Source organism: Aspergillus niger (assembly GCF_000002855.4).
Source record: "Aspergillus niger supercontig An08".
Classification (NCBI taxonomy): Eukaryota; Fungi; Ascomycota; class Eurotiomycetes; order Eurotiales; family Aspergillaceae; genus Aspergillus; species Aspergillus niger.
Window position 1 is genome coordinate 1,003,764 of NT_166524.1, and position 21,910 is coordinate 1,025,673.

At 48.6% G+C, this 21,910-nt stretch overlaps 9 protein-coding genes across 9 annotated transcripts; 4 read left to right on the forward strand and 5 right to left on the reverse strand.

The window, feature by feature from the left end:
- Positions 1-2: 2 nt before the first annotated feature.
- On the reverse strand, positions 3-2,191 carry An08g04190 (hypothetical protein [truncated ORF]; the record flags this gene model as incomplete). Its single annotated transcript, XM_059748988.1, has 6 exons — positions 3-158; positions 453-888; positions 961-1,209; positions 1,763-1,881; positions 1,968-2,037; positions 2,173-2,191. Coding segments are annotated over 6 exons (1,049 nt in total), but the record flags the coding sequence as incomplete, so codon positions are not given.
- Positions 2,192-2,267: 76 nt separating this feature from the next.
- On the forward strand, positions 2,268-3,276 carry An08g04200 (hypothetical protein; the record flags this gene model as incomplete). The annotated part of the gene is made up of 4 exons (XM_059748989.1): positions 2,268-2,499; positions 2,597-2,763; positions 2,803-3,040; positions 3,194-3,276. 4 exons carry the CDS (start codon positions 2,268-2,270, stop codon positions 3,274-3,276), a joined length of 720 nt encoding a protein of 239 aa, XP_059601182.1.
- Positions 3,277-3,994: 718 nt separating this feature from the next.
- On the reverse strand, positions 3,995-6,448 carry An08g04210 (hypothetical protein; the record flags this gene model as incomplete). The annotated part of the gene is made up of 11 exons (XM_059748990.1): positions 3,995-4,050; positions 4,103-4,278; positions 4,364-4,533; positions 5,022-5,073; positions 5,125-5,194; positions 5,250-5,356; positions 5,488-5,565; positions 5,688-5,819; positions 5,971-6,042; positions 6,168-6,266; positions 6,312-6,448. The coding sequence occupies 11 exons, from the start codon at positions 6,446-6,448 to the stop codon at positions 3,995-3,997; spliced, it is 1,149 nt and encodes a 382-aa protein (XP_059601183.1).
- Positions 6,449-6,794: 346 nt separating this feature from the next.
- Positions 6,795-7,646, forward strand: An08g04220 (hypothetical protein; the record flags this gene model as incomplete). Its single annotated transcript, XM_059748991.1, has 4 exons — positions 6,795-6,800; positions 6,859-7,064; positions 7,134-7,441; positions 7,522-7,646. The coding sequence occupies 4 exons, from the start codon at positions 6,795-6,797 to the stop codon at positions 7,644-7,646; spliced, it is 645 nt and encodes a 214-aa protein (XP_059601184.1).
- Positions 7,647-10,396: 2,750 nt separating this feature from the next.
- An08g04230 (hypothetical protein) lies at positions 10,397-10,999 on the reverse strand (the record flags this gene model as incomplete). Its single annotated transcript, XM_059748992.1, has 6 exons — positions 10,397-10,408; positions 10,495-10,521; positions 10,568-10,602; positions 10,644-10,661; positions 10,731-10,866; positions 10,949-10,999. The coding sequence occupies 6 exons, from the start codon at positions 10,997-10,999 to the stop codon at positions 10,397-10,399; spliced, it is 279 nt and encodes a 92-aa protein (XP_059601185.1).
- Positions 11,000-11,536: 537 nt separating this feature from the next.
- On the reverse strand, positions 11,537-12,353 carry An08g04235 (hypothetical protein; the record flags this gene model as incomplete). The annotated part of the gene is made up of 2 exons (XM_059748993.1): positions 11,537-11,923; positions 12,216-12,353. 2 exons carry the CDS (start codon positions 12,351-12,353, stop codon positions 11,537-11,539), a joined length of 525 nt encoding a protein of 174 aa, XP_059601186.1.
- A 1,439-nt stretch (positions 12,354-13,792) lies between these two features.
- An08g04240 (uncharacterized protein) lies at positions 13,793-15,690 on the forward strand (the record flags this gene model as incomplete). Its single annotated transcript, XM_001392504.3, has 4 exons — positions 13,793-14,114; positions 14,195-14,533; positions 14,586-15,554; positions 15,617-15,690. The coding sequence occupies 4 exons, from the start codon at positions 13,793-13,795 to the stop codon at positions 15,688-15,690; spliced, it is 1,704 nt and encodes a 567-aa protein (XP_001392541.3).
- A 1,173-nt stretch (positions 15,691-16,863) lies between these two features.
- An08g04250 (uncharacterized protein) lies at positions 16,864-19,742 on the reverse strand (the record flags this gene model as incomplete). Its single annotated transcript, XM_001392505.3, has 3 exons — positions 16,864-17,306; positions 17,362-19,377; positions 19,442-19,742. The coding sequence occupies 3 exons, from the start codon at positions 19,740-19,742 to the stop codon at positions 16,864-16,866; spliced, it is 2,760 nt and encodes a 919-aa protein (XP_001392542.1).
- Positions 19,743-20,372: 630 nt separating this feature from the next.
- An08g04260 (uncharacterized protein) lies at positions 20,373-21,740 on the forward strand (the record flags this gene model as incomplete). Its single annotated transcript, XM_001392506.3, has 4 exons — positions 20,373-20,387; positions 20,452-20,547; positions 20,667-21,399; positions 21,460-21,740. The coding sequence occupies 4 exons, from the start codon at positions 20,373-20,375 to the stop codon at positions 21,738-21,740; spliced, it is 1,125 nt and encodes a 374-aa protein (XP_001392543.1).
- Between the last annotated feature and the right edge of the window lie 170 nt (positions 21,741-21,910).

The window sequence follows — 21,910 nt, forward strand, 5'->3', positions numbered from 1 at the left end:
ACAACGATCCAGTAGAGGCGTAATGAACTGAGAGACCAATCATCGGAAGAGAAGCTAATGGCCGGGCTCCATCGATCTGTAAACACGCAGCCAATCGCTGTGGGCCTAAGCCTTTCCACTCAGGATGGGTTTGAGCCTGGAGAGTTGGAGCAAAGGTGCTCGAGAAAGCCCACCCACACGCCGCCCCCGTACCTTAGGCAGAGAGTCGGAGGGCAGCTGAGAATGAGAGGGAGCCACTCACTAGGTTACCACTAAGTTGGGCTCGGCAGCACCACAAGCAGACGCGCCCCCTTGTGACTACTACTATTCCTCTTACTGTTGACTGCCGGTCTGTTCTCTTTCCAGGATCCTTCCAGTTAGTACTAGCGGGCATTTGGGATAGTTGTAATGGAATAATGAATTGGGTAATGATGGATGGCCGCGGGGCCAACCCGGAGTCTCCTGCGACTCACTTGCTGCGGACAGTGCCACATAGTAACATACCATACCTTATCCACCGCCCCCCGGGGCGATGGATGAGGTGAGTAGCCCATAGTGGTGGTAGTATTCTAGTGAGAGTCATAACCACTTTTACCAGATGGTTGTAGTAATTACCCACATGCAGACCACCCGTCCAATCCGCGAGGCCGCACCACCAACTCTCGCCTGCACCTCTTCCAGGTTCCTCTACCCCCTTCTCTGCCGTCATACTCCGCCCGGCCGTAATGTTCCGTGTATGGTCCGAACCATGAAATTGGGCGCACCGTTTCTGTGTTCTTCTACGAGCCCAGAGAAAAGTACTTCCTTTTAGCCAGTCTCCAGCAATGAAATCCGATCTGGCCCATTCGTTGTTTCCGCCACCGGTTTGCAACCACTGTGATGACTCGATTTCGAGATGATAGGGCGCCGCTGCTGGTCATTCCCGGCAGGTAAAAAAATAAAATAAAATACAAAAGTGAGAAAAAAGGAGAGCCCACCCACTCGGCCAAGGACCCATGCAGGCGCAGGCGGCTGTTGATTTGGCTTTTTTTTCTTTTCTGTACATCCTGTCAGCTGCTCGTGTACGTCCTTTATTACTATCATTGACTTTTGCCGAAAGAAGGAACCCTATCATCCATGGTTTGATATCACCCACATTTGCGCAGATATCCGCGGCAGTACGGAGTAGTCCTGAAACTAACAATGGAGGGGGGTGCGCCGCTTGATCCAAGACAACATTCACACCACCATCTTACCACTCCAGGGTCCCTAGCATCGATGAAAGGACGCTAACTGCCTCCTTTGGTGGGCTCCAGGGCAGGAGAGCAGAATGAAGTAAAATAAACACAACTACCACTGCCGAGTAGTGCTAATCTACTACTACTACTACTACTACTTACCTGTAAATATTGGCCATACCATCGCTCGATGCAAACAAGGAGAAAAAGAAAATTGGAAAATTCCCTTGTACCACCGGCTGGTCGCACTTTAGATCACTCTTTAGTCTTGCAAGCTGCGTCAATCAATGTATGTTCCGCAAATGGTACGAAGTATGCAGAGACTGAGTGGGATGCTCGGGGCGAGGAGAGGATGGAGTCCGACATGGAGAAGTGCTGTATTATGGTTGGGACCATCATGGGGTGATTATGGAACTACGAGTGGCGACCAGGACAAGAGCTCTTCCTTCGTCCGACTTGTTGGCCATGGGTCACGGAAACGCGCCATTGCTTCGAATCAGTTCTGCCCGGCACGCGCTTCGAGTATAATTAGTAGTATTATTGACATTGATTATGATTTCATATACCTCGTACCGCCCGATGATCAATAATAGTTGGCGGCTGAGCATTAATCTGTGTCTCATCTTGGGCCACTTCCGGACGCGTCTCGTTTTCTGCGTTCGGGGCGGCGAGCTGACTTCGGGGTCTGATTGTCGACCGATGGCACTCGAACTTTGGCTAGCCTTGTACGCGACGATTATCAAGAGTCACGGAGGCTTTCCTTTTCTTTACCTCGAACCCGAACAGGTTGGAGAATGACCATCCATATCGTTGTCGCTAGCGTAACGATCGCTTCCTCTCCCTGTGCGAAGTATCGACTCTAGTTAGTTCCTTAGCAGGTGCAGCACCGTCGGAGGACTTCCCTCCCTGTCTCTAGACTGCCGTAGTAGTGTCACTTTTTCCCTCTTTTTCCTTTTTTCTCTCTTTTTTTTTTTACTTTTCTCCCTTTTCTCCATTTCCACCACACCCCATGCACGTACTACTAATTTTCAGGGGGTAAAGTAATTCAAATCCGAATCTGATAGTTCAAGCATGGCGTTGAGACAGTTCAAGGCCACAGGAGCAGATCAACTGAGTGATCGATGGGGGTACGCACCCAGTTCAGCAGGCTCCAGAGGCCTTTTTCATTCGCTCGGTCATTCCAGTGCGGCTAATGATCAACCCCCGCCGCCCCTTGGAAAGACTGGGACTGGAAAGGAAACGAGCAGAAACCAGGCGTCCATCCGCCGAGATTCAGAGAAAAGAACCGAACGTGTCCCGAGTAGTATGACAATCTCATCCCAGGAAACGTGACAAAAAGGGAAGTGCAGCAGGCCCATTTCCTTATTGTTTGAATTAATGGGACGTGAATCCCTGTCTAGATCGAAGAAACACTGGTTGGTTGGTTGGTGTCTTGGACGGATTTGACCTGATCATCAATCCAAGAGTACTCCGTACCAGACTTAACAATAATACAGTGGCCATCGGCTACGTACTATCCATAGGTACCCTGCAGATGGGCTTGAGATGTCTCGCAAAGGAAGGATTCGTGCGTAATTAATGTTTGGCACCACAATATGATCAAAAGGCCCGGGCAATGATAGTGCTTCGTCGGGCGAAATCCGCCTGGGATTATGGATTGATTGGCATTGTTGCGGAGCTGTCCATACTTATGGCTATAGTTGTAGCGAATCATATCGACTTTGTTCCATACTTCAATAATATAATGATGAGCGAGACTTTTGACAGCGCTCCATCTTTACCGATCGGGAGCAGATGGATAGTTTGGTTGATTCGTATTTCCATTGATACCTGCAAGTTGAACGGTTAGTTGTCCCCCGTAACATCATTTCGCCATCATCTCCAGAGAACCACCACGACAACGCCAACTGGGGATCGACCGCAGATGAATTTGCGAGCGGAATCAGATGATGCTTCATAGGTTGGATGAAATCTTGATGACGACTCGACCAATGCAGGTGAAATTTGGCAAAGATTTGGAAGTCAAGGGAAAAAGCAAATGGAAACTGCACGCCACACAGTGCCGATAAAGAAAAACTGATAACGTCTGGTCGCGCGGTACCGACGACAGTAGGACTATCTACAATAGGATGCTGTTTGGGTCTTGTGTGGAGGTTCGGAATAATCCCAAATAGTAAGTAGTCACTTAGTAGGATGTTGTGTGTAGAACCCCTGATCCTTTCCCTTTTGTGCTTCTTGCACTTTTGCTGCCTTCCTGGGTGGGTTTTCTAGGTTCCTTCTTCAACCTTCTTTCCGAAAATAGTCGGTCAAGTCCGCGTAGCCATAAAAAAGCACCGTAGGTAAATGATAGCTCCATAGGAAACCCCAACAAATGCATCGACGCCTCTTTGCACTTGCATAAGAATTATGCCGCTCTGCATTCCAATTGGTATCATAGTCATTAGCTGGAAGTCTAGATAGTCGCGGGCTATTCATTTTGAGATAATGGGGGGGAGGAGGGAGAGGAAGAAGGGAATAAGATGGGTGTACCATCGAATCAAAGCGTCGAGTGTGCATGCTCTTGGCCTGTGTTCCTTTATTTTTGCAGCCTGGCTTTCTGGGTCATCACGACTCAAGCGCGATACGGTGTAACAAATAGACAGAGTGGGTTTGTGGTGTTCCAGAACTTCCGGCAGAAAAAGGTGATAATGGGCTGGATGATGGTGTTGGAATTGGTCGTGGCTATTTCTGAGCTGGGAAATAAGTGGCACGCACGCTCCACTTGGATTGATCAGTGCAAAAAAGGTAGAAAAAGTAGACTAGATACCGACTGTCCTCCCTCCATCCTCGATTAGTCCACCAACCCCGACCTTAACTTCCTAACTAATGAAGATGACTCCGGCCCCCTTCGCTTTTCAGTTTCAAACCTTCAAGGCCCATCCGGCATCCAGAATCCAGATGTGAAAACTGGGGCTGGTGGGAATCCTTGGGTCGTTTTGTCACCCGAGCACTCGGGCGCAGCGACGGGCACAGGCAACCATTTGTGCTAAACGAACAACGGGGGTTGTTGACGCGACGATCGAAACTTGAGAGTGAGGCCATACTGGGTAAAAGAAAAGTCTCCAGCCTTCAATGAAGCCCCATAATTATACGCTGCTCTCAGAGGATCTGACATATTTCGGGTACACTGGTGGACTTCTACTTCCAAATCACCGTGTACACAGTATCCACTAAACTTCCTGGTCATTGCTCGGAAATAGTAGTCGATGACTATGGAGTTGCTGCTCAGTATAGTTCCCCCGTAAGCAAACAGTAATATGCCAGAGCTAGGAAGTCGTTGAGTCTTCCGAACAAAACTCTCCAGACACCAACCACCACCTTAAGCTTTCTTCCTTTCTAGTACACTAAGTCTTACATTCTCTTTTCTTTTCTTTCTTTTTTTCCCCATCATTATTTATTTTTCGTTATGTCCTGATTGTCCTTGTCTTGGCGCCTGTCGAATATTGCCTCGACCAAATTCATCTCCCTGACTGGCCATTTTGGGTTCAATGGATCTTCTGCCCCTTCTTCCAACTAATCTTGTCTTTAGGCCGAACATTCATCTCAACCAGATATCTGGACCAATGACATTCATTTTTACAGGTGCTGTCATCTGCCGACTCCTCATGGTGGTCCTTGAGACGCGAGAAGAGCGCAGAAAAAAAAAATTGAAGCTCTCAAGCCTATGGTCATTAGTGCTACGTATTAGCCATAACGGAACGTAGTATAGTCGCAAGTCGAAATGTCTTGATGAGCCAACGAATAAAGGCTCACCCGCCATGGCACACGTCCACCCACTTATACTACCTTGCTATACTCGAGTGTACATGAACTGGTAACCACATCCAATGTCCGGTTGCTGTAGAGAGACCGAGGTGGTCACCGCCAGTATTATTATTTACTACAGCACCAGAGTATTTGCAACGGATGTCGCTTCTGCAGTCCGAATAGCACTAAAGCAGTAGCAGCAGCAGCTACTGCTGCTATTCACTAATTGCCAAGTAACTTTCCTGGTCGTCTGTTGCCAGCAAGTACCTTTACCCGGCTCTCTAGACGATGTGACTTTGTCACTACCTAACCAGGGTGTCTCAGCATCATCCAGTTCGAATGTGGAACTAACCGCTTCCACCACTTCCGCTGATCTAGATCATCCCTATTAATCACATTATCATAATCCAATATGATGATTGAAGTAATCCTCCGTTTTATTCCTGATTTATTTATCTATTTTTTTTTTTTCTGCTTTGAACTATTATGGCCATTCCTGTGGTACCCTAGACGGTGGTTCCGTTTCCCGACAAGACTATGCGCGTTCATTCGTGCAGAGGCCGCAACAAAATTCCTTGCGATCCTGGACCGCCTTGGAAACCATCGGCCTTCCTAACCGAGTAGGTTTCTGGTCATCAATGACGAGGATGATGACGGCTCTAAGTGGTCATACTTAATTACACAGAGTGCAGCCTAGTACAACACCTGCAAAACTGCATCCGAAGCACTTTCACTCTGTTCATCCGAGGTTCATCGTTCGTGATTCTCATTAACCCACTGGTGGTGAGTCCTCGTTGTGTATGGGGAGAGAGTCTTAACTTTCCGGGATCCCCTCCTCTGCCACACAATCATTGGGCGAGATGGCCTTGACTAGCATCTCGCGGTGTGTTGTCGGAAATTCGAAGATAGAAATAGGATGTCTGCGAAAGAAACAGATCGACACCGTCGAACATTATTAATGGGGTCGACAATAATAACTAATGGTTACTCGTCCTTGTACCGCGCGGTCCCGACCTGCAAATTGATTGCAGGAAACATCCTGATTATCCAGCATCTCGCCCTCATTAATAATAAGGATGGTTAAATAACTATGCCGCGACTCTGGTCGGGACTAATCCAGTCCTCTTTCATGACTCGAATTGACCTAGTATTGCATGAACTGGCCTGGCCTATCACTAGGCAGACTTAGTCGGATAACGAAGCTCCTCGGAGATTTTCTTATCACGCAAGTTGCCTGGATGGTGCCGCTCTAGCCCGTGGGTTGTCATTCCCATCCCCAGTCTCCTCATCACCTTGCACCTTCAATGTGTACACGAGTGATCGCATCACCGGACTGTGTCAGGATAAAAGGGCGTACGCAAGGACAAGTTCATTTTCCGGAGATTTGCTCTATGCTGAAGATGAGCATTTTTCGGGCCCGTCCTTTCCCGCCTTGCTGCCTTTCCAGGCTCCTTGCATCTACTCATCCTTGCGGCTCGATGCTTTCTAAACATCTAACATTTTGGAGGAGGGTAAACAAACAACCCTCATGGGGAGGATAAGCATGATACATCGCAACCTCCGTGCGAGATGATACTGCAGCTTAAGCTTTCATCTAAGCCAGGCATGTGTGCAAGCTTACTGCTGGCGACCGACAGGCATGATTGCTACGTGCTCTACAAAACCAAGGACCCTGTAGTAGTCGAGACTCGATATCCCTTCGTTCTCCCTTGAAGGCGGTTGGACAGGCAGCGGTTGCTCCGGTTCAGTATGAGACGAGACCAACAATCCTTGCTCATGTTGAGCCACCGTCGACCACGGCCCAAAGTCAACATGAAGGTTCGAATGCCGCCATCGTCAGTCCGTCTTTCGATGCGAGGCATAGACTACTTCGTAGATTGCAACTTTTGAGGAACCGGGGAAACGCATCCGGTGGACTGGTTTACAAACCGTGTTGAAACCAACCCTTCTTACCTTCAAAATTCTGGGTTTCGTAATCGTGATGAAGGTGACGATGATGATGAGCATAGAGATCCTCGAGGATTTGGAGGCGGAATACTGGATTGGTCAAGCCGAAGCTGCTCAGGAAGCACGCGGCTTATCGTATGCTGGTCGATTCCCGCTACGCGACCGTAATGATTAGCAATAAGCTCAGCGATGACCATTCGACAGATGGCTAGCGCAGCAGAACTTGATATCACCGTTTGCCTCTCGCGGTAGAGGAATTCTCGAGATCCATCACGATCACGAAGCCAACATTATCTACGGAGGCTTTGGCGGCATGTGCACTGGATGCATCCGTCGTGGCCGCTGGAGCCTGAACTCAGCTACGGTTCATCGCCCCGTCCAAGTTCCCTATTCGGTTTTATTCGCCCTCTTACCTCGCTCCCGTTTTTCTTCTCCAACCGCACGCCCGCTGAAGATTGTCTGGGTCGGATACCATTATGGGGAAGTATCGGAAGTTGGGAGGGACTACGTGTGTACGGCCTGAAACCTTCCCCGCCGGACCAAATCGAAGTCGTAGAATTTTGATCACCAATGATCATATTACTTGAAGTAGCAAGCCTCGTTCCTTTCTTACTTTACGGCCTTGCCTCGGGAGTAACTATACCGTATGCTACAGTACCACCTGAGAAACCCTCCATGGAGACACACCCTCCCCCCAACTTGCACTGGGCGAGCTGAACGAGCATCTCCAATAAAAACAAAAAAAACAAAATGAGGGAATGATGTATCGATCTCTTCTGATGGAGTCCCTTACAAAACTCGTCTCACCATCAGACCTTCATCCACCCTGGGAACCACACATCCCTAGCACGGAGTACCGTTCATCAACATTCGTCCTTCGTTACTTCTGTCTAGGTAGAGTTACTTCTGGCGAAATCACCCACTTTTACTCTCTGTGGCAGCAGACTCCGCTCCAGGCAAGAAAACTAGCCGGGCCACCGACAAGTTTTACCAACCAGGTCGGTAGCGTAAAAGTACCAAAATCTTTGCCCCTGGTTCACAGAATAGTACGTATTTCGATCTCTCGCCCCTGCCACTAACAGAGGACTATATACCGGTCTCAGTATGATCTGGATTCTCCCCTTCCCCTCCTCTACCCACTCGATGTCAGTGCCACCGCGACTCCTGCGGCTGCTCTACATACTCACTTGGTTTTAAACCCAACCCGGAAATACTCATCGCATCCATGACCCCATGCGAACGTTTATCATCAGGATCATTAATTACCACCACCCATCAGGAGATGACCTAATTGATCACACCTCTCTCCGGTGCACTAGATGCTGCGATCGTCGCTCCGAGATGCTGACCGCGTCTGTGGGCACCCTCCCATTCCTGCTCAGATGAACTTGACCCAGCGGTTATCAGCTGGCTTGGAGTCAAAGTAGTTAGTCCTGGACACGCTGGCTGTTGAATGCTTACCGGTGCCTTGGCCCATCCACGCTTGTTCGATTCTAGGCCATGTGCTCGGATTACTATGCGTATTGTTTGCTTTGCTTTGCTTTGCTTTGCTCTGCTCCTTCGTAGGTATTGTCAGTCGGCCTACTCAATTCCGGGCTTGTCGAACAGGGCAGAGAATTGACTTGTTCCTCGGCTAGCTTTGGTCTCAATAATGATAACGACGGGGTTAATCTACACTAAACTTTGGATGTTTGGACTAATATACACACACTTTCAGATATGCATACATGCATTCTATCTACTTACAGGCCCGTTAGACCTCACTGTCTTTTAGTCTTAACCCAGTTCAATACGGCCAACCACCCCATGCGTTCTAATCACGGCATTCTCATACTAGCATATGTATAATATACATACACTGTTACTCAGAGCTAAGAGCCAACTCGAAAGTTGAATACCTCGTGACAGAGAACCATCAGAAGCAGAAAAAGCAAACAGCCAATTTGAGAAGGAAACGCAAAGCCAAAAAGAAACGGCTGCCTGACAGCCTCACAGGACCAACATTAGACCACCGCACCCATAACAAGAAAATCATACATGATGCTTACTCGCTACCTCACTCCTGCCTACTAGCTATTTGATGTCGGCCTTGAAGTAGTCACGACCAATGTATGACCAACCCTTGATTATGTCCACCTCACACGGCATCATCACCATCATTTCTTGTTTTCTTCCACTACCGACTACCCATTCTCAGCTCCCCCTTTCAGCACAACTTTTGAGCGGTGATGCCTGAGTTATATAGAATTATTGACTGATGGATATGATTCGATGGCTACATGATCCGGTAATACTGTATACTAAGTAAGGCTATGTATGGATGCCAGGTAGCTGGCTACTTAGCTAGCTAGGCTAGCTAAGCTAGTAGAGCAAGTAAGCAAGTAGCTTTGACATTTAGTTTTCGTAGGGCATATGTTCTACTCTGTTCTGTGTTCGTTGTGGATGATCGATGGAAATATTGTTATTGGCTATTTTGATACCATGTGGTGGAAATGAATGAGTATGCGGAAAGTAACTGTCTGCTGATAATCCTGTTTTTTCTTATCACCAGGAGGTTGTTTGAATGCTATTGAGACTAGAGGTACCGTGAACGGTTATCTATTGGGCATGTGGTATTAGTGGATGTGCAGTTGATATGTGCTGGGCTGAACTGGGTTGGGCAGCTTGATAGTAGTACTACTACTATCAATACTCCTAGCATCATTGTCAGTGGCGCATCTTGCCACGAACACGGTAGGGAAATTCCGTGTCCTTTCATAGTATCTATCTGTTTAGGTTTGTCTTGATATAAGAGGGTTAAAGATTAGGTGAAGCTTAGAAGCGCAGCTACTATTACTACTATCCTTTCGGTGCTGTCCACCATGCACACACTTTCTATTTACTTACTCTATATAGTATGTCTCTAGTACCCACGTTGTGACGGATTGGTAAAGATGAGTTGTGTAATAGTAGATACCAGATAATATAGATCACTACCAGTGTGTCTAATCATTCCCATAGATAGCGAAGTAGGTATGCTCAACGGTAAGCTTATAGTATATATTTATTTATATATTTAAATAACCAATTCTGCTCTTAGAGAGGAACAGTTCGTTGGTAAATATATCAAAAGTACTGCACAGTAGCCAGAGTCATTGTGGAAAGCACCAGTAGTTATACATGTATATATATATATATATAAATCTATGCATATTGAACAATCTACTCCTAAACCCATAAACGTGACTTGAGCATTTTACAATAGCGTCGTCACGTCTTTACTATATCTAGCTTCGCATATGATACAAACTCGAGTAGATCGCAGAAGAAATACCGGTGTCGAATTACTAACGGCTAATCTCCCAAACCTGACAATATACTTAGTCTATTCAATATTATGATGCTGTGTGGATGCACGTCTACGTTACTTTAAATGGAGGGAAGGATCAGCTGATGTTACTAACTGCTGGGATGATGATGAATGGTACTTAAAATGAATACTATATACTATATAGGTATATATATATATATCTATACTAGGTGTCGAGGGGTCAAACGGTAGCTTCCACATCAGTCACATACATACATGAACCATCATATAAATCGTTACTTGCTGTACCAGAGTTATCAATAAATTACAAGCACAGTTCAATACTTACCATCACTATAGTAGACTTAGGATGATTGCAATGATCTCACCACCGTACTAGTACCCTACCAATCTAATTTACATACAACTCTGGCATTTCATTCCTGATGATTTCATATCATATGAGTCTCTTAGAATTTATTATTAAGCATGTCTGTTAGATCTAAACTCACCAAAGATTGACGTAGTCGTATCTGGTAGTGATCTAGTATCTTTGCTCGAGTATGATAACCAACCCAAATGCCATTTTATATCAATTTCCCTGTTCCTTTGATCTATGGCAAGGCAACGAGGGGCGACTAAGAAGTTCTAATAAATATATGTGCTACAGGTTTCATTGTAGAGGAGAATGAGCCTAGAAGTTGAAGAGATGGTGTCTTGCTTAATGTACCTTGTCGATGAGGAAGTACTCGATGGTTTGAGAACATGATATGAGCGACATGAAGCCATGCTGTTTATATGTTGAGGATGGATGAGCAGTATTTAGGACATATTAGTAGCTTTACATACTCTCTCTTCCTATGTCATCGCATAATTTGTATGCCGAGTGCTGTATGAAATATGATCCTAAAAGAGAAGGCTTATAGACTATACGGCCTCAAATCTTCCCATGAATAAATAAGTAAGAGCGAGTCTAGTGGAAACTGGGATTAGCATGTGCTATCCGAATTGAGTAATGACTTCTGGATAGAGCGTATCGAAGGTCTAGCATTATGTGGTAAGCGATGATTGGCAGTCGATCACTTGGTGCATCACAACATTCAGCGACGCCTATAGATGCATTCCACATATACTTCTGCAATAAAACAAAATTCAGCTTTATGACCGAACTGGTCGCTGTTCTTACGAGAATACAGGTTAGTTGCTGCTCGAAGGTACTAGACCGGACCAAAGTTTCCACGACGAAAGCCGAACCATATACGCAGTTATTCATTTTGCATAGAGCTTCATGCTTGCTCCTTGCATTATACAACCTTCCTCACATCAGCTTCCCTATATGACATACCAACATATGCACGTAAGCCACTCGAAATCGGACCAACAGCAGGGATAGGGTTCGGCATTGTGTCCGGACAAAACCTAGAAAAGGGTACCCAATAACCGCCGAGGTGGCATGTGGTTGTACAGATACAACTGCAGATGCTCCTGGTTGGATCGCCGAGTGACAAGTCAGATATGTTGTACGTGAGACAATTGTACTACATGCTCGGAGTTGCGGTATGGTGTGCCGAACATCAGGCACATCTGAGCATTTTGGAGCGATAGTATGCCCATGTATATGCTGTATGCGATGATCATTCGTCTTGAATCTTTTGAGCATAACCATACCATACTGTGCCTTGTTTATGCGTTCTTTGTATGCGGACTAGGACCGTATGAGTCGTCACCACTGGATGATCGTAGGATGTTACATTGCATCGATGCAGCTGCTACTTCGAAGATCGCCAAGGGACTGGTCGCTTCGCCCATTGGTGTGCCCCTTACCGGAACGGGAGTACTTTATCTGTTTACTAGACTGTTAGCTTGAGACTGGATCAGTCTCTAACCGCAAATCGAACAGCAGCCGATGGTTAGAATTGAAAGCATGTCATGAGCGAGTGTGTCCGGCCATCAAGCATTGGTGAAGTCTGTAATTGTAGGGGAAGCCACCAGAGGACAGCTAATGGCCTGTCTTCCTTAAGAGTGAGGTATTTATCTTCCCATAGCCGTACTCTCCCGACTCGTGTTGGCACCAGATATCTCTTGCTAGCCGAGGCTGATTTCAACGCACATCCAAGGTATCCCACATAAGTCATTGTTGGGTCTTTTCGAACACCATGCAAGCAGCTGGTGGGAGCATATGAGATAGAAGCCGCAACGTTCGGTGTTGCACGCAAAGTTGGAAAAGATGGGCAGGCAGCATTGGCTTGGGAAAGCTGGCTATTGGAATTTCCGGCAACGCGAATGGACTTGATCGAGGCAACGTTCCTGTGGGTATGTGGGTCAAGGACAGAACAACGAGGCCATAGCAATCTGGCCTGATAGCATCTTAGCAGCACCAGCCATCAGCCAAGGCGTGTATGATCGACCGCAACCACGGGAATTAACGGACTTGGGGATGGATGCAAATGGAGGAAAACGGGCGATTGAGAAAAAGTGGAGCATCAAAATCCCCGGATTCTCCTCGTTCTTCTGGTTTGGAGCTTAGAGGCCAGTGGTGGAGTGACAGAAGTGGATGTCAAACGACACTGGAGATTCTCTAGTCGTTCTAGATGCGGGAGAAGCCGGGGAGGATCTCGGGAAGGACCGTGTGTCCCAGCTGGACGGGCGACGGATGAGTCAGCGAGACAGTGGTCCAGACCGAAAAAGGAAAGCACGATGGGCGAGAGAATCAGGAAAGAGCGCGCGGGAATGCATGGAGGAGCTGCAGGAGAATAAATAATTATACGGAATAGAGAGGGGATAGTTAGGAATAAACCAGTGGATCATTCAATATTCTATCTTGCCTATCATCCCATCGGGGAAGAAGGGTTATCCATCTATCCCCGATCAGAGACAATGACGGAAACATTTAACCCCAGTATACAATCGTCATCCATAATCAAATGTAGTGATGTCTACTGACATTATCTACCAAATGCTTAGTCCAAATGTTATGATAAAAGCCTCAAAAGAACAGTGCCTCAGGAAGGGCAGTGTGATTTTCCCCTCACAGCAAAACCCGACTGCGCCTAACCTTCTCCCCACTAAGTAATCTTTCCCCTCACGAAACTATTTTCCTCCTCCTCTCCAAATTTTTTCATCTCCAACCCGCCACATGTGAAATAAATGGCAAAATAGTCTCTATACCCAAGCAGGAATGAAAAACTCTTTGAACTAGTTTTTTTCTTGCTTTCCACTGGAACCCGGCTGACCGAGCACCCACTTGGCTTACGGTCGAGCCAGTCGCGTTTGGTGCCAGAAGGAGAAAATTAGCCGCCCTGCGATCCCCAGCAGAGCACACCGATTCGCCCAAAACAGCTAATTGAGACAGTCATTTTTTCCTGTGCTTTGCTTAACGCCGGTGATTTTTCCAGTGGACGAACCCTTTATCCAGACTTAGTGTTCAATTTCTCTGAATCACTTCCTTTCCTCTTACTCTTCTCTTTCCCACCCACTCTCCACTCTCCCCTCCTCCCCCATTCCCTCTGCCTTTTGGCTCAGGTGCGACTACCGCCCGACAATGGTTGGAAGTACGCTGGCGATCCGCTCCAAGATGGCCTCTCCCTCCGCCGCCATGCAGTTGTCGTCGCTGTCGCGCAGGTCGCTTTCGACGCGACCCCAGCTCCTTCGCTCCGCACGTCCCTTGAGACAGCAGCAATTCCAGCGCTCTACTCGTCGCTCCTACGCCGATGCTGCGCCCGCTGCCCCGACCCCCAAGCCCAAGAAGCGCTTCAGGTTCTTGCGCTGGACCTGGCGCCTGACCTGGCTCTCCACTATCGGTGCGGCTGGTGCTCTGGCCTACAGTGTCTATGAATTGCGCCATCCCGTCGAGCAGATCAAGCCTGATCCGACGAAGAAGACCCTTGTTATCCTGGGTAGGTTTCTTGCACCCTGTGTCGCTTATCGCGACACGATCGCGGCCGAACAGCAACTTACGAGTCATTTCCCAATCCAGGTACCGGATGGGGTACTGTTTCCCTGCTGAAGAAGCTCGACACTGAGAATTACAATGTTGTCGTCATCTCTCCTCGCAACTACTTCCTTTTCACTCCCCTCCTCCCCTCCTGCACGACTGGTTTGATCGAGCACCGCTCCATCATGGAGCCGATCCGTAACATCCTCCGTCAGAAGACCGCCCACGTGAACTTCTACGAAGCCGAAGCCACCAAGATCGACTACGAAAAGCGTGTCGTGTACATCAGCGATGACTCTGAGATCAAGGGAGACATCTCCCACACCGAGGTGCCCTTCGACATGCTTGTCGTTGGTGTCGGTGCTGAAAACGCAACCTTCGGTATGTATTCATTGCTCACGCCCGCCATGGATTTCAATCTAACAATCACTAGGTATCCCCGGTGTCCGGGAGAACTCCTGCTTCCTGAAGGAGGTCGACGATGCTCAGAAGATCCGCAAGCGCATCATGGACTGCATTGAGACTGCCATGTTCAAGGACCAGACTGAAGACGAAGTCAAGCGTCTTCTCCACATGGTTGTTGTTGGCGGTGGCCCGACTGGTGTCGAGTTCGCCGGTGAGCTGCAGGACTTCTTCGAGGACGACTTGAAGAAGTGGGTTCCTGAGATCCAGGAGAACTTCAAGGTTACCCTCGTTGAAGCTCTTCCCAACGTCCTTCCCATGTTCTCCAAGCAGCTTATCGACTACACCGAATCGACTTTCAAGGAGGAGAAGATCTCTATCCGCGCAAAGACTATGGTCAAGAACGTCACCGACAAGTACATCGAGGCTATGGTTACCAACCCTGATGGATCCAAGTCCATCGAACGTATTCCCTACGGTCTGCTGGTCTGGGCTACCGGTAACGCTGTTCGCCCCGTGGTTCGCGATCTGATGAACCAGCTCCCTGCCCAGAAGGACTCGCGTCGTGGTCTTGCTGTGAACGAGTACCTCGTCGTGAACGGCGCTGAGAACGTCTGGGCTGTTGGTGATTGTGCTATCACCAACTACGCCCCTACTGCTCAGGTTGCCAGTCAGGAGGGTGCTTTCCTTGCCCGTCTTTTCAACACCATGGCCAAGACCGAGGCTATCGAGAAGGAGTTGAAGCAGCTGTCTGAGGCCCAGGCCCAGGCTAAGGGTGAGGAGCGTGACCAGGTCTTTGACGCAATCCGCGAACGCCAGAAGCAGCTGCGGAGAACCAAGCAGATTGGTCCCTTCCAGTACTCCCACCAGGGTAGCATGGCCTACATCGGAAAGGAGCGCGCTGTTGCGGACATCAGCTGGCTGAGCGGCAACATCGCCAGTGGTGGTACCATGACCTACCTCTTCTGGCGCAGTGCTTACCTGAGCATGTGCTTCAGCAGTAAGTAACCCTTTATTTGACTGTTAGTGCAACTGTGTGATTTTAACTGACATTAATTACAGCTCGCAACCGTGTCCTGGTCGCCGTTGACTGGATCAAGGCCAAGCTGTTTGGCCGCGACGTCTCTCGGGAGTAAATCCTTCAATAAAACCTTTGGAAACTCTGTATCACCATCAGCAGACATGCTACGTCCATGATTTCGAAGCGATAACCCCTCTTTTATCATTGAATTTCGTCTCTTGTTCATTCTTCTTTTCCTCGCCCCCTTCCTTGACGCCACTCAAATGACCATCCTCTTCCCTGACCTAAATGGGAGCCCCCATTGTCTGTCACACGTTGCTCCTACGGAGCATCCAATGACGATCAGAAGAGCACACTAAACCAAGACGCTCTGCCGTGATTTATTGCAGCGTCTTTAATGGGTGACTCTATTAAAAGCGCACATAGATCACTTGATCATCATTCATTCGTCTTTTGTTTCTTTCCCTGTACGAAATAGATAGACCGGGTTCGGGTTACTGTTTAGACATGCTAGATTTGGCCATAATTTTTCTTTGTGCTGTTTCTCTTTTCCCAATACATTCTTCCTTTTAGCTTTCTCTGTTTTTTGCTTCCTATTCATCCTCTGATAATTTGGGTCTTATTCTCTTCTATATATTTCGTTTCACTCCGAAAATGGGTTTGTTCGATTGTACACTCTGCTGACTTGTATTGGTACTGGTATTTGTATGCTTATTGGCGGGTTATTGGTCACATTAAAGCTAAATTGTTTGTATCATCATATATGGATTCTCTCTCTTTATCTCGTATATTCGGAATTTCACGTCTCAAGTACGATATTCATCAGGCTGTTCTCCCTACAGACACGTTTGACTGTAGGCATACGTGGAGTAGCATCCAATACTACAACTGAGCAGCAACCGATTGAAGCTAGGGTCATCACGGGACCTATGATGGATAATGAGTTTCTATTGAATAAGAGAATCCCGGAAGATGGAGCCCGTCATGCTAACGCCTATCCTAACTATCCTATTACAGGATTACTTAACTATAACAAAACATGTTCTGTTACGTATGATACACAGGTGAAAGGGAGACATAGGATGTGTCAGTGAGTGTGGGAGAAAAGTAATGTATACGCTTGCTGTTTCATATGATATAGGTCAAGAGGTATAAAGCAGAGCTGAGAGATATCGCCGACCTTTTCAGACAAAAAGATGGGGAATAGACGAAAGAAAAGAAAGATGAGAAAGAAAGTCTAATCGATTAATAGGTAGGCCGCTAGGTCGATAAGTAGATTTATTATTCTTCAGAACAGATTCCAGCCACGGTTCCTCTGTTCCCGGTTACCTACAGGACGATCTGAGTTCCTGTTTTTCCTTTCGCGTCCGTCGAGTTGACGGATACTTTCGATCTTCTGGAGGGCTAATTCAAGAAGTTCCTTCTTCCTGATCACGTCCAGGTGGTTCCGGATGCGCGGGTCTTCGCGGGCGAATCGCTCGACTTCTGCGTCGGATAGGTGGCGGCCTAGACGCATGTCGAGCTCGCGGGGGAAGTTGTAGTAAAATTCGGAGAGGAGCTCAACGTTGAGGAAGAGGACGGCCGTTGAGGTGAGCTTGTCGGCGACAACGTCGAGGAAGACCTCCGGGCAGTAGTATTTGTTCTTTTTGGAGGAGCATTGCTTAGAGCGAACAGCGAGGAGCCGCATTTTAATTAGGTCAGCTCGGTCACGGAGGAAGACGCTCTCGCGGCCTGTCTTTTTGTTAGATTCGATACCATGTTGACAAGTAGGATAGAATCGACATACCTCGGGCCAGCAAGGCGGAGCTAAATCCACCCGCACCGCCAGCGCCGTCGCCTTCCAGGAATACCTCGCCCTTCCGCACCTTGTCGATGAAGGACATGACGTCCTTCAGCTTGCGCCGTCCGATGGAGTCTTCAAGGCGCTTGAAGGCCGTCTCGCACGCTCTGAGTTCCTCCTTGAGGACTTTGCTGACATTTTCCCTTCCCTTGGCCCATTCCGGGTCCTCGACTTCAATCTCGAACTTGAACGGCTTGATGCAATTTTCAACTTGATCACTGGTGCTGAAGAATCGGTCGTTCAAGATACTATTGCATGCATCGACGATCTGCTTCTGAGCATATGGATGCGTGGCAAATGTGGAGTTGGCGATTAGGCGATCGACGTGGGATTGGATCGCGTTGGCGACAACTGTGGTGGCAAGTCGACCAATTCCCAGCTTCGTCAGGGAAGATGTTGAAGCATCGAGTTTGCGGTGCCAGTACAGTGACTCCGGGTCAGCTTTGGCAAGGTCACTGAGCGGATCCAATTCTGGTAGCGGAGCGGATAGATCTTCTATCGGCTTATTCCAATATCTTTGCGCCAGGATGTCCATTACCCGCTGATCAAGCTCGTTCTTCAGCATTTCACGGACCTGAGGGCGACCGAAGCTTTCGGCAAACGCCTTGAAAGAGTGCTTGAAGCTGTCCAAGCTCTCTGCAAGATAAGACTCTGCACTCAGAGGACGATCGTTGTACTGAACCTTGAACTCATAGGTTGCCTCCTCAAGTTCTTGACTGATTGCATCCCTAGTACCCGCTAGGCTTGATGCCATCGTCTGCTCGAGAACATGCATGAGCTTCGTGCGCAAAGTAGAAACGCCGACAGAAACGTCCGATTGTGATCCGAACTCCGACGGGTGAGCAGAGAAATAGGCGTGTTCGTTCTTCATGATGGCTCCAGTGATATTTCCGCTGCCCCTGGAGAAAAGCGCTGTTGTTTGAGGAATCCGGCTAACGACACCGACGTAGCCCAGGCGGAGAGGGTACTTTTTATCGGAGAGAACGTTGTAACCACGCTCGGGGTCAACAAGGTCCATCTTCGTTATAACACCGATTGTCCGTTCTCCTCTAGGGTCTACCCTGCGGCTGGCTCTGAGAGCAGTGGAGTTGGCCAGGTCAACGTCTGCCGCGGAAATGGCGAGGATTACATTCGGTGCTTGGATGTACTTGTCGCAGAGATCGGAGATCTTCTGTTTCAACTCTGGGGGTTGGTCATGTCCAGCAACTTGGATGTAGCCTGGAAGGTCGATGAGAGAGAGGTCAGGAACGTGAGGAGAGTAGATGGAAAGCTGGATAGGGTCATCGGAAACACAGTCCCTCTCTGGAACGGCCAAATTCAAATCCGTCAGAGTCCGCTGAATCTGAGAGAAGTCGGTGATTTTCCCTAACCCGAGAGCCGGAAACTCTCCATATTCAGCTTGCGCATTTGGTGTGTTGACCAGAGTCAGCTCGATCGGTCGCCGGGTGACCATGTTAGTGCCCTTCGGAAGGAATTCATGTCCGACAATAGCTTCCAAAACTGAGCTCTTGCCCGAAGACTGAGACCCAATAACCACAATTGACGGGAGCGTCAGGGTATTAGACTGGCCGACGGTCTGCAGTATGTTTCTGATCTCGATCATCTTCCGTGTAAGAAGCATCATCTGGTCATCTTCCGCAATCTTCCTTTCTGAACGGGTGTCCTCCTCATTAGACTCATCGTAACCGAAAGCTCCGGCAGTAGTAGCTCCAGCTGCCGCGGCACCGAGACGGCTCTCCTTCGGGCGTTTACCTCCAGGGCCACCATTGTCGGACTGCGACTCTTCGTTTGGGTTTATAAAATTCTGCAACCATTCCGGAAGTTCCACGGCATCCGTGGTTCTTTGCCATCCGCGTTGTGTCTGTTCGGCAATGCCCTGAATTTCCGTGAACAAGCTCGAGGCTGCATCTCCCGCCGTTTCCCCCGCACGTTTAAAAAGATCGATAGCGTAATTTCCTGCCTCTGAACGACGCAACCATTCGTTAATCAGCTATCAGCAAAGACGGGTCGCGAATCGAATACGTACGTGTGGCTTGGTACTGGAAATAAGCTAGCCCCGCTACCGTAGCACCCCCAAGCATAGCCGGCAGCCGTATCAGCTTGATAGCCAGTTTAGGGAGTATCCGGTGAAAGGAGATTGCCCGCACAGCAGGCACATTATTGTGAATCGCGTTTGCACCTACCGGCCAGGCCCGTCCACGTAGTGCGGCGCTGCCATCGGAGCGAAGAAGACCGCCGGTCCTGGCCGCAGCATTATGAACATGGCGGGCCAGAAGACCGGTCCGCAACAGCGGAACAAGACGATGGGAGAGAATTCTCCCGCTCATGATTTCTGAAATCACATACACATCAAGAGAGTTGGGAGAAGGAGGTTAGGCATTTCCGAGGCCAAAAGTCACGGTTGGTAGTACCTTCGGGATGGTAGGTAGCTTGCGGGAGGGAAGGAAAGCAAGAAGGAGGCGGCGGAGATGATCAACCAAACCACAAAATAATAAAGCAGTCAGTCATTCGATAATCGCGGCTTTCCCGCTGCGGGTCTCGTGACCTGCGCCCGATGGCCGCTTCGCTGGCCGTATCGGGACCGGTGTGAGTCACGTGTGGAGAATGTCGCCATTTCGATAGATCCAGATAACAACTATTTTCCGGAGGTCTGAGTTATTTCCGCTTCATTCGAAAGAGTCGAAGGTTCTGCAGGCTAGTTGGACCCAGCAGATATATATATTGGGCTGGGTTTTGTGTTGCCCAATCCATCCTGAGCATTCAGCTGCGCCGTTGTCGGATCGAATTGTGACTGGAGACTGGAGCTGCGCCCTGAAGCAACTACTACTAGTTTTAGCGTCTTCAGCTGAATCGGGCTTTGCACTCTACAAACACTTTTAAAGAAGAAGGTGTCCTCAGGGAGAGATTCCTGGACTGTATTTTCTTGTCAAGCTATACTCTCCGTATAATTGCCGAATATGTGTCGTCTCCTGGTATGTAAGCCCGTTCTGACCATCCACGTCATACAGCCAGCCTGAACTGACCGCTTGTCGCCAGGTATACAAAGGCAGGCATGAGATTCGTCTCAGCAAGCTAGTCACGGAGCCAAGCCATTCCATCCTCACCCAGTCCTACGACTCCCGTTTAAGACTAGTAAGTCCATCATCATCATCATCATCATCCTCTGTAGTGTTCAAGTAAAGGACCATACTGCCCGGGAACCGTCTTGCCCCCTATCCCAGACCAACAGCCAAAACTAACCCCATATACAGGACAACCGCCGCCCCGTCAACGGCGATGGCTTCGGTGTAGGCTTTTACACGGACCCCAAACTAGGTCCAGAGCCATGCATCTTCACATCGACGCTCCCAGCCTGGAATTGCGAGAACTTAGAGCGCCTAGCTTCTAAGACATGCTCGAATCTAATCTTCGCGCACGTGCGCGCAACCACAGAGGGAACCCTCTCCGACACGAACTGCCACCCTTTCCAGCATAGCACGCTGATGTGGATGCACAACGGCAACGTCGGCGGCTGGCAGTACATCAAGCGGCCGCTGGCCGACTCGCTCGCAGACAAATGGTTCCTCGGCGTCAAGGGTGGGACGGATAGCGAGTGGGCATTCGCGCTATTCCTTGACCTTCTCGAGAAAGAAGGTGTGGACCCTAGCTCTGATCCCGGCCCGGGAGGGTTCGGACAAGCGCTGCTGCGTCGGGTGATGGTGAAGACGATTGCCAAGATCAATGAGTTCATTCGCGACATTCCCAAGAGACATAATGTGTCGAATGTGGAGACTCGCAGTTTGCTCAACTTTGCTGTTACGGATGGGCAGACGGTTATCTGTACGAGGTATATCAGTAGTAAGACGGATGAACCGGCTAGTTTGTACTTTTCGTCCGGGACGAAATGGGTGGAGGGGAAGGATAAGGGACATTTCAAGATGGAGAGGCATGATAAGGGAGCTGATATCGTGCTTGTGGCTAGTGAGCCGATTACATTTGAGAGACGTGAGTGTTTTGCATTGTTCCTACGGAAAAGAGAGACATATACTAACTGACTTGCTTTAGACAACTGGGTCTCCGTCCCTGCTAACTCCATCGTCACCATCCACAAGCAAACCGTCCTGCTACATCCCATCATGGATGAGTTCTACGTCGAGGACCTGAACCAGGACCGCTCCTCCTGCTACGCCGTGTCCAAGGGCCTCGTTAGCACAGCCCCTGGGACAACAGTGCAGCCCCGTGATGCAGGGGCTGTTGACACCAATGCCGGTGCTATCCATGGCAATGGGTCTGCGCTGGATTCGCAGCAAATCAATCTCGCAAACAAGTGCGCTTTATCACATTGATAGAACGATTTGACCGCTTCAACGCGTGCGACAGTGTTTAGACAGGGGGAGTTACGGGCTTGGAGTTTGGGGATCTGGGTGTTCTTTACATTTTCGGGCACATTATCAAACATCTTTTGTAATCGATCTACTACTTATTCAGCTCATTCTTCATCTGTATGCAATACTAT